At 46.7% G+C, this 15,529-nt stretch overlaps 1 protein-coding gene across 1 annotated transcript in view; it reads right to left on the bottom strand.

Moving 5' to 3' along the window:
- The window catches only part of LOC135396116 (uncharacterized), a 90,613-nt gene that overhangs the window by 24,474 nt on the left and 50,610 nt on the right, over window positions 1-15,529 (bottom strand). The window contains exons 2-3 of the mRNA XM_064627157.1: window positions 5,576-5,648; window positions 2,706-2,794 (exon numbers count right to left, since the gene is read on the bottom strand). Of these exons, the coding sequence (XP_064483227.1) occupies window positions 2,706-2,794; window positions 5,576-5,648 (162 nt within the window). The remainder of the gene's footprint in view (window positions 1-2,705; window positions 2,795-5,575; window positions 5,649-15,529) is intronic.

The following is a 15,529-nucleotide window of genomic DNA, read 5'->3' as shown; positions in this document are numbered from 1 at the left end:
GAGTTTACGGATGGTGTCGGGGCGAGGAAAATCTAGGATGGCTTGCACCTTGCTCGGAAGAGGTCCGATGCCGCTAGCGTCGAGGTGGTGGCTGAGAAATTCAAGAGAGGTGCTGCCGAATTCGCATTTCTCTGCGTTGATGACGATACCGTGGTGAGCGAGCCTCTCGAAAAGTAGGCGAAGGTGCCGGAGGTGCTCTTCGGCGGAGGAGCTGGCCGCGAGTATGTCGTCAACGTACGCGAAAACGAAGAACATCAACACAGCGCCTTCGCTCGTGCGAACATCAAACGAAGAACATCACGTCCGGGTCACCAGTGTAGCGCGATCCAAGGAGGGACAACCGGAAGCCTCGGAAGTTCAACCGAAAAGAGATTTATTCGCAGTGCACGGGGACCGTACTAAGCTCGGTGCGCGGCGATGACGATGATGCTACACACGTTTTAGCATTCTGGCCACTGGCCACCCCAAAATTAACTTTCTCCCTGGTCCGGCTGTACCCACATATAAAACATAAAAACCTTGAAGCCTAGGAACAATAAACTTGAACTTTGAAGGAGCGCTAAACGAAAAACACCCTTGAGATTTTTCTCGAGCTAATTGTCGGGACATTGAGCATTAATTCTGCGGCAACTTGAACGCTATAAGTCCAACTTTTTCAGTGTCACTCTACGAATTTCTGCATTTTTGCTCAAACTCCCAACTTTAGAATTTTTTAAAAAATAAACAGCATTCTTCCTAGGCTTCAAGCTTTTTATGTTTGATATGTGGGTACAGCCGGACCAGGAGAAAGTTCATTTTCGCAGAGTTCATGTATTATGGATTGTGAAAAAAAAAAAAAATTACAAAGTTTGAACATTTTGCGGATATTTCACTCAAGGATTCCATATCAACCGTCCACACGAAACGACTGCAGATCCAGTCAGGGATAGTGCCGGCCTTTGTGAAGAGGTCCACGTTAGAATTTTCCTTGAATGTGGAGCCGTTCTCGCCTCAGGGTCGTCCCAGTGCACCACGGCGGCCCGCCGCGGAAGTTCGGAGCCGCCTAGCGGCCGTTTTACGCGCTCTAGGAAAAAAATATTTCACGTCGTGCATATTCGTACCAACGACAACACCATATATATTTTTTCTCGGTAATCGAATATGGTTGAGCCACGCGACTGGGACGATTGAGCTGGAATGACCCTAAAACTGTCTAGCGCACGCTCGCTACCTGAAATTACCGCATGCGCTATGGCGGCAACGCTATCTTACGACGTACAAAGCCTCACAAATTACCTGGACACATATTCGCATAAAAAGTATGAGTGGAAGGCACAGCCCTGATGGGCAAGAGAACTTTCAAAGTTCAAACTCGCGAGTCAGAAAAGCTTGTTCGCTCCTCTCCCCGTCTATTATGTCACGTCATCTGTCCAGGCGTACGCCTTTTTCTTCTTTATCTTCTTTTCTTCTTTTTTTTCCCCTGACGAAGAGCAGTTGATCGGTTGCCCTGCTGCCGTGCTATCGCAGTCGATTCCCGGCAGCTAGTAAAAGTGATCGGAGGATCCGACGTCACGACACTAGAAGGAGCTGGGCGCGGTCGCCGTGCCGCTGCGCAGCCTTGAGAACTACACTCCTTAAAAAAAGGGTGTGTTGTGACTCCTTTTTGGGGAGTGCACCCTTGCCAAATATATCACTTCATTTGAAGTGTACAATTGCTCTCCATTGCCCTCGGTAAGCAGTCTCCTCACTCCCTTCGTAGTTATGAAGGGAGCGAGGAGAGTCCTTAAAGGGAGTGATATATGTAGCAAGTCTTTTTTTAAAGAGTGTACTTTCCCAGGAAACGCGCGGTGCACCCCCAAAGGGAAATATTTTGCGTGACAATTACTGAAGGTAGCATATTCATGTCACGCACTAAAAAAGAAGAAAAGAGAAAGAAAGAAACAGAAAAGAAAGATGTTCGAGGTCCCTTCCATGCTCCTTCCAGAGTAAGGGAGTAATTTGGGGAACACTGAGAGCATTTAGTCCCCAGCATTGCAATCACTCCCCCGAACCTGAAGTTTATTCCCCAGCACTGCAGATTAACCTAACCTAAACTTCGCATAAATATCCGTCCATTTGGTCCGGAAAGGGGCTGATGGCTGGTGCAATACATCTACGTAGTCCACAAAAGGTCTAAATTACACTTTTTGAGTTTGATTACAGAACAAAAATGGAAGATATTGAATTCGTCCCTGACGAATTCTGCTACTCTCACAAAGCAGCAAGCCCAGCAAGCAGCCCAAGTGCAGTTGCTTTATCAGAAAACGTGCCGCCCACAGGGTTCTACGTTCAAATTGAAGCAAAAGACCAGTCTTTGCTTGCAGTTTGACCATCAAAAGCTCTGAGGTCATTAGGCCTGGAGAGAACTGTGCAGTATATGCCTGGATTGCACAAGATCTCTCCAGAATTGCGAACTAAACCCGTGACAAGGAGTACAGAAAAATTCTCGTTGTCTCGGAGGGGATATATTTATTAGACTAAAGAAAGAAAAAAAAACGGGGGGAAAGGTCAGCCAAACGGGACGTCGGCTTGCTATTCCGTAAAGAAAAAAATAAATGAAAGAAGAATAAAATAACTAGTGGGGTTTATTGCGCAGTCATACTGTCATCATCATTTCGCTTTTGTCGATCTCTCCAGAACATGACAACTTATTCACTGCATTAGCGAATGTATCAGCTTCTACTTACGATACAAAGTCCAATAAGCATCACCAGAGAAGCAAGCACAGAGAGACCAGAAAACAGCATCAACAGAAGAACGAACACGAACGTAGGACCTGGAAAAAAAGAAAAATAAAAAAACGGGGCACAACCTTCAACTCGAAATCAAATTACACTCAGCAGTACCGTTTTCTCTTTTCTTCTTCTTTTTTTTTTTCCTTTGGGGGTGTGGGGCGTACGCCGCACTGCCCCCACTTCCATTTTTTTAATAAATTGTAATTTTTAATTCCTCATAGAAATGTCTTATACACAGCTTATGGCACAGCTTATCAATGAATCAAGTACTGTGTATGGCAATTTATTGCGTGCACCAACATGCCATACGCATTACAGAAAAACCCGGCATGTCATACTGAAGCAAGAATTGTGTAAAAACCTCATCTTTCTCCATTCACATGGACCCAGGGCTGGCTAGAGAGAGAAATTACAGGCCCCGGGAATGGCTCCGGATGAGTCCTCCTCCCCTCCCCTCATGCCTCTTGGTGCTAGCAACCGTCCGGCCTTTGGTCGGGTGCCACCCCTCTCTCTCGCCGGCCCTCCATGCAAACCATGCACAGAACTGGCCATGCACATAGACCCCCACATCACAGTATCCCGGAGCTCCCGCGGTACAAAATCTCAAACTTTCATCGCGTCTGCCACGTTTGAAATACGCAGTTGGAGTAGAAGTACACGCAAGGTGTGTCAGCCTAGTGTGGCGACATGCTGCACATTCGGCAAGGTAGGACAGCGGATAATTTCAACCTCCTGGGGTTCTTTTCACGCGCGCCGGAAATCTCCGACATACGGTGCTGGAAGCAATGTTTACTTCCTCCACATCGCTACAGTCCTCGGCAGGGATTGAACCCGCGATCTTGAGTTGAGCAAGCCAATACGTTACCGAGCGAACTACCGATGGTGGTTCAAAATATCTTCATCGTCTGGTTCAGTTACAATCACCAATGCCAAAATAGTCTCAATCATCAAGGTTACACTACAGGTGCCACTAAGGGGTGCCACTAGCGTATAACATGATAAAGTTCACCTATTGCTCAAAGCTGTAGCCTTTGTACATGTGTCGTTTCTTGGGCCAGCCTGGGTTATTCCTGGGGGCCGCATGAAGACCGAGCTGCCACTGGTCAGTAGTCGAACAGCGAACGAATAAAGCGTTTGAATTTGGCGGCAGCGATGGGATGCCCACTGAAACCCGAAGTACCCATCACGTTCCTACGAAAGGCGGCGATGACCACGACGCAACGTCGGCTCAGGATATTATAACTACCATTATCGCCGCTCTTCAGCAAAGTCTTCTTGCGCAACGAGAAGGTGACCGCGGGCTCTTGATGAACTTCAGCAACGCGTGTCCTGCCTCGAATCCCAAGAGCGCCCGCTCCACGCACAAGATTCGATGACTGGGGTGCATAAACCGAATGCTGCTCGTCCTGGAACTCTTACACCGGCCTCTACCCCCATGTCCCTCGAGTTGCTAGCCATGTTCCTTGAGTTGCTGGAGAGGGTGCCTGGGATTCTTACCGACAGCAGTTCCAAATCGTGGCTGTCTACAATCGGTGAAACGATTCGCACAAGTTCGGTGCCACGGCCCCAAACATCGCGGGCCTGCCCTCGACGTTGTATCTCGCGTTGACGCACAAGCTGAATCCCTCACCTCTTTCATTTCATTCCATTTATTCTCTTTACCTCTTCCCTGCTTCAGGCCCTTGCATCTCGCTTCGTCGACTTTCACTCCGCTCATCTCTTCCATTCTCTACTTCGGAACCGACGGCAACTCTTGGGTGAAAGACTGCAAGTCCTGGCTGCCGACATCGAAAGGCTCACCCGTAAAGCCTTCCCCGCCGATGTGTCAGCTTCCATTGCGACGGCCGCCTTCACCGAGGCCGTCGGAAGCCCTTCGGTCTAGGTGTGCATGGCCCGTCCTCAAACTGTGAACGTTGAGCTCTCTCATTTTCTGGACGCCGAAGATGCTGGACACGCGTTACTTGCGTCCAGGCGTTTCACTAGTTACAGCCGAGCTTCCTTCTCCCGGCCTCCGACCCACCGGTGGTCCTCTACCTGTTACGCCTATTGCGACCGTGACTACATCATCCGTGCCCTCGGGGGCAACAGGGAACAGGGAACGCACAGCCGGGCCCTCGGGGGCAGACTGGGTGTAAACGCCCAAGTCACGTTGGTGGCGGTGGTGGCGATGGAACTACTTGCCGTGATGTTGCACGCTCAGGCGTGCAACATCACGACTATCGCAGGGGGGAAGGGTGATCGTGCGTCCTGGGCCGACTTCACAGAAACTGCGCCGACATTTGTCTTAAAAAGCGTCTGAAGGAAACCCAGAGAAGAGACCGAGACAGCACAGCCGCGGCCGGATTCGAACCGCTCCCAGGGTCTCCTTCCGGTCACCTCCCAGTTTTTGCGTGGAAGGCCATCGCCGTAACTACTAGGCCACGGGAAGTGGTGGATTCGAACCAAGGCCACCCAAATCACGGTGGTGGTACTCGTGAAAGGGCTCGCCGTTGTCGGCCTCACAGAGGTGGGCAACGTCACGACTGACGCCCTGGGGGAATGTACGTCCCGGGCCGACATCTAAGGGAACTGTGCCGACATATGTCTGAAAGCGTCTGAGGAAAACCCAGGAAAAACCCCAGACAGCACAGCCTGCACCGGGATTCGAACACGGGTACCTCCCAGTCTCGACGTGACATGGCCAGCACCCAAACCACTGAGCCACGGGGGCTGGTCCACCCAAATCACACTCTATGTCAAGATTCTGTACTGACCACTGGCAGCCCAGTCCTCACGCGCCCCAGCCAAGCCATCCTCATCCTCGTCCCTGATATTATACTTACTATCTCTGCCTATGACGTCGTCCATGAAAGTGAATTGAAGAATGCAGGTGCACACGTGGAAGGAGTAGAAGCACTGAAAAGATGAAGAAATCAAGTCATGAAGAAACACCCCAATCGTCATCGTCAAAATAGAATTGTTATTAACTTTGTTGTTTGGTATTAAAAATTATCCGCGCGCGCGCGCGCGCACCTCTAGTATCCTCGAGCAGAGAGATACCAGCATCCTGCTGTAATTTCTTGGATTAAATTTATTTGTACTTACCATCAGTATTTTACGACACTGCATATTGCATCCATTGCTACACAGTCTGTCTACACAGTCTCCTTCTACACAGTGTGTTCGCTCCAGGAATTATAAAAGTGGGGCATTTATGGCGAATTCGGGTGGTCATTTCGGAGCAACCTTTTTTGCCAGATCTCGAGCAGTCATGTTCGCTTGGTCAAAATGAAGCAAATCTCGCATGTTCGCGTGGCGCTTTCCGAGCCCTCGGAATTTGCTAGGTAGCACTTTTTTTGCCCGGTCTCAAAACGATCGAGCAGCAGATTGCTCAACTGTATCCGGTGTCGTCACATCCGCACTGCAACGGTGGCGAGTGCCCTCATTGGCCCGCATGTTGAAATCACGTGGTTTTGCAGACGACAGAACTCGAAGACTTGCGACCGCGGCGCCCCTAGCGTGATCCAAGTACCTAAAACCGCTAGATTCCTAGCAATCATGTTCGGGTGGCAACGGTCACGTGATCCAGCTCGGTCGCCGACCTAGCAATTTCCGAGCGCTCGGCCGTTTTGCTACGAAATGACCACCCGAATTTGCTATTAGAACATTGGAAACGTCGTAAACAGAGAAAAATGATGTTATCATTGACCGTTCGTTCACCACCGTTCATTCCCACCTCTCACGTAATATCCCACATGTAATGGAGTAGGGTTGCCTGGAGTAGGGATGGACGGGGTGAAGCACACCGTGTCATCATCGTCATCATCATCATCATCATGCTCTGGTCTTCCTTCAAATCCGCGTAAGCTGTGGAGGGAGGCAAAGGGGAGCTGGCCCTCCATATACTGGAGAAGGGCCCGTTGATAACGCGGTCCGCCCCGGGGTGGGCCGTGTCTTTGAATGCACGGCCGATAAAAAGGTCCATGATGTGTAGACAGCAAAAAGACGCGGACAGAAGAGCGACGACACGTCCTTCTTTTGTCCGCATCTTTTTGCTGTCTACACACCATGGATTCGTACAAACTACCCCGCCTTCATACGCTTGTTCGATAAAAAAGTCGTCGGGGCATTATCGCTTGCGGTGCTGTTCCCGGGAAGACTTTTCGTAAAATCATGATAATTTATTTCTTCTCGTCGTTCCCTTCCTCTACAGTGCGCTATTCGCCTCTCCAGTATTCACCAGCTGGTTGCTCGCCACCTAGCGGACCCCAGCAGAATCATTCAATGAATAATAATAACAGCAGACGACAGACATACTTCGCGCTGACCCGAAACTGCCGCAACTTCCCTTCGTGTATGATGGAGTTTCCCGGCTTACATAACTCAAACAGCAACAGCACTGCACAATTCCGCAGTGCAGAACTACTGCGGAGAAGAATATTCGATGTCGAGAAGGGGAAGAAGAAAAAGATACTATCACAGGAGCCAACGAGGACAACAGGAAACCACGCGCGAGTTATGTTATTTGTACAATTGTTGAAGCGTGGTGGTGGTGGTGGTGGTGGTGGTGGTGGTGGTGGTGATGGTGAAAGGGCTCGCCGTTGTCTGCCTCACATATGTGGGCAACGTCACGACTGACGCCCTGGGGAATGCGCGTCCTTGGCCGACTTCTATTAGGGAACTGTGCCGACATATGTCTGAAGGCGTCTGAGGAAAACCCAGGAAAAACCCCAGACAGCACATCCTGTATCGGGATTCGAACCCGGGTACCTCCCAGTCTCAACGTGACATGGCCACGCGAACTGGATTTTTGAAGCGTGTCTCGTGGAAGAAGGCATGAAGCAGGGCGATTTATTCATCGGCAATCATTCTTTTCTCCGCCATCTTGAGGACGACGCGAGCGCCTCCATAAGTAGTTGGAGAGGCAAATACATATAATAGAAATACATATGTACGTTGGATATATATGTATGTTGGAGAAGCAAATACATACGTATCATCAATGAGGTGAACGTGACTGGACATCTCATAGTATGAACTGTGAATAGTTATTGCTATGCGAAAATCGCCTACCTACCATCTTATCAACCCATAACTTATTAGTGAACTAATAAAAAAAACTGACTTATCTGACTGCAGTTATTTGGATATATATTAGGTATATACTAAATTAAAAGGCTCACTATAATGTGTGTCGTAGGCCATCATATTTCATCTTGTATACGTTCCAGAAGTGCGCCTGTTCTAGAAGTCTTTTACCTCACCAAGCAAGGAAGTATACATTGGAATATTGACAGTTATGTCTGCTTCTCCATCCTTATTGATCTGTTAAACATATCGATACTAACCCGCAAAACAGCATAAGACTCGCGGACATTTGCCCGCATTTTTAACCCAAAGTTTTCGATGAGGGCAGCAAGAATATGCTGGAAGCATTGCCACAAGGACATGTGCAACGTAACATTCCCTAGCGTGTCGCCTCAAAACAACCGGGAATTTTTTTTTTCAAAATTTTGTCTCTTCTCTTCCTTCTTGTCCCTGCCCCTCTTCTTCCTCTTATGTGTTATGCCTTGTTCCAACAGAACCCAAGAATGCAGCACTTTTAACGTAGCAGCAGCTGGAATTTCAATAACCTCGCACGAATGTGTTGGAGCTACATGATCAAGGTTTTTCTTGCTAACATCATCTTCAAAACAGGGGTACACCTAAGAAAGGGTGTCTCGACATCCTAAACGCAATGAGTGCTTCAATAGGTGCGTTTACATGAACGCGAGAGAAGAGTCATAGTCTTTTACCTCACCAAGCAAGGAAGTACACATTGGAATATTGACAGTTATGTCTGCTTCTCCATCCTTATTGATCTGTTAAACATATCGATACTAACGCGCAAAACAGCATAAGACTCGCGGACAAGACGGGAGCAGACAACGCAACTGCTTTATGGTATGGATATGTCTGTCTACGAACTGTGCCCGCCATCCATACGCTTGTGTTCTGTTAAAGTTGAACCAATGTCTGCCCTGTTAGACCGCGCATACTACATACGCTTATGTTCGCGTGCGTGTATATTAGACTTTCCACACAAGACATATCAGATAGGAGATACGTCCACATCGATCGCTCAGAAGAATTCTGAAAAAAAAAAAAAAAGGCCACAGTGCGCTTTTCCCCAATGTTTATTTAGTTTTTCCTTCCTGCATGGACTTTTTCCTCAAGCCACTTTTTCTACAGCATTATTTACTTATTTATTTATTCTGTGTGTAGACCTCGTGAAATACGTTCAGCGATGCGAAAATCCGGGGAAGTAAGTCAATATAGAACGCGCTCGCGAATTTCACCGTGAGGCCGGCGCAACATTGTGGACACGGTGGTCTCCGAGCGAGTCCTTGTGATGTCTGGTGCCGTCGATAATGATAAGACTCCAAGCTCGAGCCCTGACAGTCGAGCAAGTCCATTTCTCATCTCCTTTCAGTGGGCGCGTCATGTGACACCTCTTGCGCTAACAACTTCCGTTCATTTGTTCACCTGCGTTTCTGCCTTGGAGGAGCAGTTCCTCTTCGTTCGAGGAGTCTATTGATGTAGAAAGACACTGATGTAGAAAGAATGAAAGAAGTTACCGGGAAGCATCGACAAGCCCACCATGTCACTTGAATATTAAAAACTCCTAGCCTGCTCATAGCCAACCATCATTTCGAATGGCATCATTCCTCGTCCTGATTTGTCGAAAATGGGAGGAGGTGCCTATCTGGGACACATTATGTATGTCCCAGATAGGCGCCCCCTTCTCTTTTGAACATATCAGAGCGCCGAATGAAATCATTCGGAATGGTGGGTGTCTACACTCTTAAAAATGAACTTCACCACATAGCACGCTCCTAGCCAACCATCATCCCGAATGACAACGTTCTCGCCCCTGATTTGTTGAAAACGGGAGGAGGAGCCTATTTTGTGCCATTATGCACGGCACAAAATAGGCTCCTCCTCCCGTTTTCAACAAATCAGGGGCGAGAACGTTGTCATTCGGGATGATGGTTGGCTAGGAGCGTGCTATGTGGTGAAGTTCATTTCTAAGAGTGTAGGAGCAGACTAGGAGTCTATAGTTATTGAAGAGACATGGTGAGCTTGTGGTGGCTGGCTATGTGGTGAAGTTCTGTATTAACCGTGTACGCCGACGCTGCGGGACCTATGAAGGAGGAAATGAATGGATCACTGTGATGTGCCGTCCGTCTACACTCTAAGAAAAGAAAGGAGTGAAATGGGGAGTAATTGGAGCTTTTAGTTCTCTAGATTACAGTTACTCCCCATTTTAATCCCCTAACCCCGAAATTTACTCTCCAGGAGTGCAACTTGTCACTGAACGACGCAAATTGTCTTCCGAATGCAACAGTCTACGTAAATATGTGCTCTTGGTCAATTTGATGGCATAAGGCTGTATAACTTAGCCAACTTAGCAATTTCCCACCCACACAGAGCAAAAAACCGTTAGCGCTTCTTTCTTCGCAAATTGTGCCCTATGTATGTCGCAAGATTTTATATTAATCGATAAATCACGATTGACGGTTTAATTCAAAGCATTTTCCGTTCATGCACGTGAATTATGTACCTGGAACTCTTAGAACACAGCGTGAAATGCAGTCTCCACCCTGTTACATTCATTTAGTCCCGTGCATTTACTCCTAAATGGACTAATTCTGGTTGCAATGCATTTAGTCCCCAAAAGGAGTAAAGTTACTCTTTTTTTGTTAGCAGCCTTTTTCGGCAGCTGACTGCGAGTCGGAAGACCGCATTTTGTGACGGACAGCCCGGCTTCATAACTAACTTCAGTTACGTCGGTCCGCACATCCTCGCCTGAATTCAACCGGATGCGCGCAACCTGCCGCAAAATTCAATTAAATTCATTTTCTAATGTTTCCGACTGTTTTAAAACGAAATATTCCGGTTACGTGTATTTGGTGCACCCACTATTCCGATCGCACCTTCTATTCAATTACGTTTTTTGTCCGGTCACCACCTTTAAAAACCCGTTTAGCAGAGGCTCCGGAGCAAGAGGGACAGAGGTGACGGAGCACACGGTGCGGAGCCGCTACTTAACGCGGCCTTTGTCTCTGCGCAAGGTAGAGGATAAAGAATAGAGAAGCCACGTGACGAAGTGTCTGTCCAATCACAAGGCAGCGATAGCATTGGTTCAGGTTACCACAGAAGAACCACATGCCCGTCAACTTGAGCTATTAGCTGCTACCCCTTTATTTGGGAGAGGGACTAATGAGGTCGCTCCACAGGCAATAGAGGAGAGAGGGAACCGTGGAGGCTGCGCAGACATCTGACCTACTTACATAACGTATTCTCTAAAAGTCTCTATTATTCTTTCGAAATGACTGCGGGCGCCCTAACATCAGGTTCTGAACACGGCCCTGTCAAGCTTACTCAAGCAGAATGCCCCAAGCTGCAAGAGATGCATGAAGATTCTTCTTACGAAGAATTTACATCCTTCCGATCGTATTTGTGGCTGATACCTAAGAAATTTCATGTAACGTTTGGGGTGTAAGGCTAAATAATGTAATGTTTTAGTAATTACCTAATTAATGGATTAGAATAACAAAATTAAGTTCACAAAAGTAGATTTCAAGGCTACAACCTCGTGGATAGAGCCCCCTGACCTTTTTTCTTTTTTCTATTATTTCTTTCCCGTGAAGTACGTTGACGGTTTTCAGTGATGTTTTCATTGCTGTTTATAAAATGTACTGTTCCTTGATTGGTGTTCTTTCCCCTTTTTCCGGGGGCACGTAACAAATTCATAAAGGAAGAGTTCAACGTAGCCGGAGCACTGAGGGACTGTTTTTTGTAGCTAACAGAAGTTTTTATTTTAATTTAATTTATTTTCAATTTTTCGTTGTAATGGCCTCCATTCTTACTATTCTTCATATAAGATATCCTCCTAAATGTTCCTCCTAAACGATTCGGGAAATGACGTGGAGTAAGGAAAATTAAAAATACGGGGATGCTAAGCTCTCCGGTTAATCAGACCTCCTTTCGCAATTCCTCTTCTACCATCTTCTCGCTGCCAGAACTGCTATGCATCTTTCAAGTAGGTTATTTCTACTTGCGGGGTGATGAATGGATAGATGGATGGAATACAGGGGCACCCCTGGTGGGCCTCTTTGCAACGATGGTCCAGCAGCACTTCACGTATAGTGTGCGGACATGCCAATAACTGCTAGTTTCCTTTGTCTCTCGCCAATACATTCTTCTCTCCATTTATTGCTGTTTCTTGGCCTGTCGATAGTTTTCAGGTTGTTTCGTTCTGCCCGTGTGGTAGTAGTGGTGCCGCCGTCGCCAGCGCCCAGACGGCTGTGCTGCTCCCCTTCCTCCTCTTCCAGTCGGGTCGCTCCATCTTCTGCTTCTTCGTCGTTCGCTCTCCGGGCTCTTTTAATATTTCTTCCCGCCTTCTTTGTTTTTTGTCGTCCATCCACTTTCTCAACCGATATAAATATTGCCTGTTCTTCAATTTGATTTTCCAGCCTGTCGGTGATTATTCTGGCAATGGTTCTATAGATTGCAGAAGTTGATAGTTATTAAAATCGTCTTGGGGAACCATTCCCTTATATGTCACAGTAATGTGTGTACTGTTTCCCTTCCCGTGGTATTTCTTTTGTGTTGATCACTTCATTAAAGGAACTGTAAGGTGAACAGCAAAGCCTGTAGAAACTGTACGATTTTCTGAAAGCTTGGAAGCTTGAAATTTTGACGCTTCAGATACGCAATAGTTCTGCTGGATATTGAACATTTTTTCAGCAATCGAATTTGAAAGACTACTGCGCAAAGCAAGCTAGCGGACTCCAGACGCGCCCCATCTATTGGTGGTGGTGGTGGTGTGATGAGAATGCAAGCAACTAGATGATACACCGGGCGGGACCATGCATGCGTTTCTCGCGAGTGCACTATACACTTCGTTGTCGAAGGTGCACGGTTTGTGTATACAGGGTGTCCACGCTAAGTGTGAACAGATTTTTTAAAAATATATATAACACTTTTTCCAAGATGAAATCAATTGCAATATAGCATATGCTAAAGGGCACTCCCTAGCAGGGCATTAGCAAAGTCCAAAGGCAATGTCTTAATTAACTTTCATTAATTAACTTTTTAATTATAAAAGCTACAAAGTTGTCCCAATGAGAACATCTGTTCCTTTCGGTCACCTGATATCGTAGCCGTTTTCAGAACAAAAATCCGTTCGATAGATCGCCCGCAAAAAATTCGTGAAGGAACGCCATTTTTTTCTTTATTTTGTTCATTGCGCTTCTTAGAAGACGCATCTTTCTTTCACCCCCAATGTGAGGGGGAGAAAGAGCACACTATCGCCTCTCGCGTCCTGGAAAAACATTAAAAGGAAACAGAAAATGCAACCCAAGATAAGGCCAGTTCCGATAGAGTCACCCGATACATTTGTTTTTGTTTTGTTTCCGCAAGTTAAAGCTCATCTTCGACGCATGAGACGGCACTGTGCTCCTTCCCTCTCTCCCGTTGGGGATGAAGGAAATACGCGTCTTCTAAGAAGCGCAATGAACAAAATAAAGAAAAAAATGGCGTTATTGACGAATTTTTTGCGGGCGATCTATCGAACGGATTTTTGTTCTGAAAACGGCTACGATATCAGGTGACCGAAAGGAACAGATGTTCTCATTGGGACAACTTTGTAGCTTTTATAATTGAAACGTTAATTAAAGAAAGTTAATTAAGACATTGCCTTTGGACTTTGCGAATGCCCTGCTAGGGAGTGCCCTTCAGCATATGCTATATTGCAATGATTTCATCTTGGAAAAAGTGTTATATATATTTTTAAAAAAGCTGTTCACACTTAGCGTGGACACCCTGTATACCTCTACTCGAGAAACGTCATCATGACGTTGGTAGACAGACTGAAACCGAAACAAATAGGAAGGGAAGGCTGGATTCCACTACCGAAGGTCGCGTTCCTTTCAGGGACCATCGTAATCCCCTCAAGACCGTGACTTTCGGACGCGACCTAGCTTCGAGCGTAGTTCAACTCTACCAAATTTGTGGCGCTGTCGAACAGTACGATGTCATTTGTTTACAAACAGGGAGAGGTCTATTCCGGAATACAAGAACGCAAATGATATATTCGTATAAATCACATGAGTGCGAGATGTTGCAAACAGCAGCAATACAGCGAGCAGAAGACACAGAGACGCGGAGAGAGAGAGAGAGAGAGCACAGAGAGGCGAATAAATGGAGCAGATCGCGCAGGTATTTCTCACAGGCACGTAACTCGCACGTTGCGACCATTAACAGTTTAGACCGAACATCTCAACAGTTGCTGTTGTTGTTAAAAAAGTCTAATGGTAATTAGTAACCTGTCTCAAATGTGTTACGTTGTACATCAGTATCACGTGATGACCGTCCGCCAAGCCGGGGCCGACTCCAACTTTGTCTTTTGCGAACGTTGAGGATCGCTACCTTTCAGTTTCTAAAAGTGTTCAAAATTAATTAGTGCAAGAAGTATGAAGAGCTGAGAGGTGATGACTAGTGTGTGTGTGATCACACAGCCACGTTCTACATGATGGTGCCTTGAAGCATTGTGGTTATATTTCACTTTGCAGTTCCTTTAAAAAGTCCCGTAAGGTGTCTCCTTCCTTTTGGTCCTCGTTCTTTGAGTTTCCTAGGGGACACCCCGTCAGGGCTTTGGCTGCTAGAGGCGTCTACCTTGTTAAGTGCACAGTTGAGCTCTCTTCTGCGATGGTTTCTCAGTTCCCCGTGCTCCCTATTTTTCCCTCTGTCATCCTTTACTGCTGTGTGTCATTTGACATTTGTTGGGTCATCCATTGTTGCCATTGTTGGGAGGTTCTGCGCTTCTCCGATTTAACGTAATTCCAGAATTTTGCTGGTGCCTTTTTTCCTGCAGTTTTTAGGGAGTTGATGAGCTCTGCGTCCACCTGTCTGATTTTGCGTCGTACCAAGTTTGTTTTCTCTTGTTTGCATTTTCTGTACTCTTGCCACGTTATTTCAACTGTTGTGTCCGCTTGTCTGTGTTTTACTCCTTTTCCGTGGCGGGCTGACGCTTCTTTCCTCTCCTTAATGGTCGTTCTTGTCTATTTATCCCACCATTTTTTCCTTTGCTTCCCATTCAGTCGTTAGAATAGCTGCCCATTTCTTATAAATTATGTTTCATAAACAACGAGAAATTAGCCGAACAAACCTGGGCGACACAAATACGTAAGTCTCCAACGACCTGTACCAATTAAATCAAATAACTCAACGTTTACGTAGTATACACAAGATGTCGCCCTGCCTCATGTATGAATGAGTGAACGAGTGAGAAAGATGCAAGAGATAATGGGGAAAGCACGATTGCTTGTCCGTCCCATTTGTACTTGAGGCACTCTAGCTCAGGAGAAAGTGCTGCTGTCGTGCTGTAGCGATAGTATATCTGACCGGAAATCAGAAGGCCCAGGTCTGACTTTGCGACCTCTTTTCTGAGTTCTTTCATTTAAATGTTTGATAGGTGTGGGCTCCCCGTCCGCTGTGCCACTTCTGTCTCTTGTTCGGGTGAGATGGCAGGACTCTCGCAATATGACATCTTTCGTTCTTTGCCTCCAAACGTTATTGCAATCCTGTTGTGGTCACTCCCCACACTCCGTAATCCCACTTCGTCTATGTGGATGTCTTTTATTTTCATCACTATAACCGTTGTGAGAAAAGGCAATAGCGATGGAGCTCCTTAGCCCTCTGGTACGACTCCGTGTGTGTTTTCCGCTGCATTTATCTATTAAGTTCCCTAT

Source organism: Ornithodoros turicata, chromosome 5 (assembly GCF_037126465.1).
Source record: "Ornithodoros turicata isolate Travis chromosome 5, ASM3712646v1, whole genome shotgun sequence".
NCBI classification, from domain to species: Eukaryota; Metazoa; Arthropoda; class Arachnida; order Ixodida; family Argasidae; genus Ornithodoros; species Ornithodoros turicata.
Note: the sequence above shows the minus strand (reverse complement) of the source record. Positions and strands in the feature narration are given on the sequence as shown.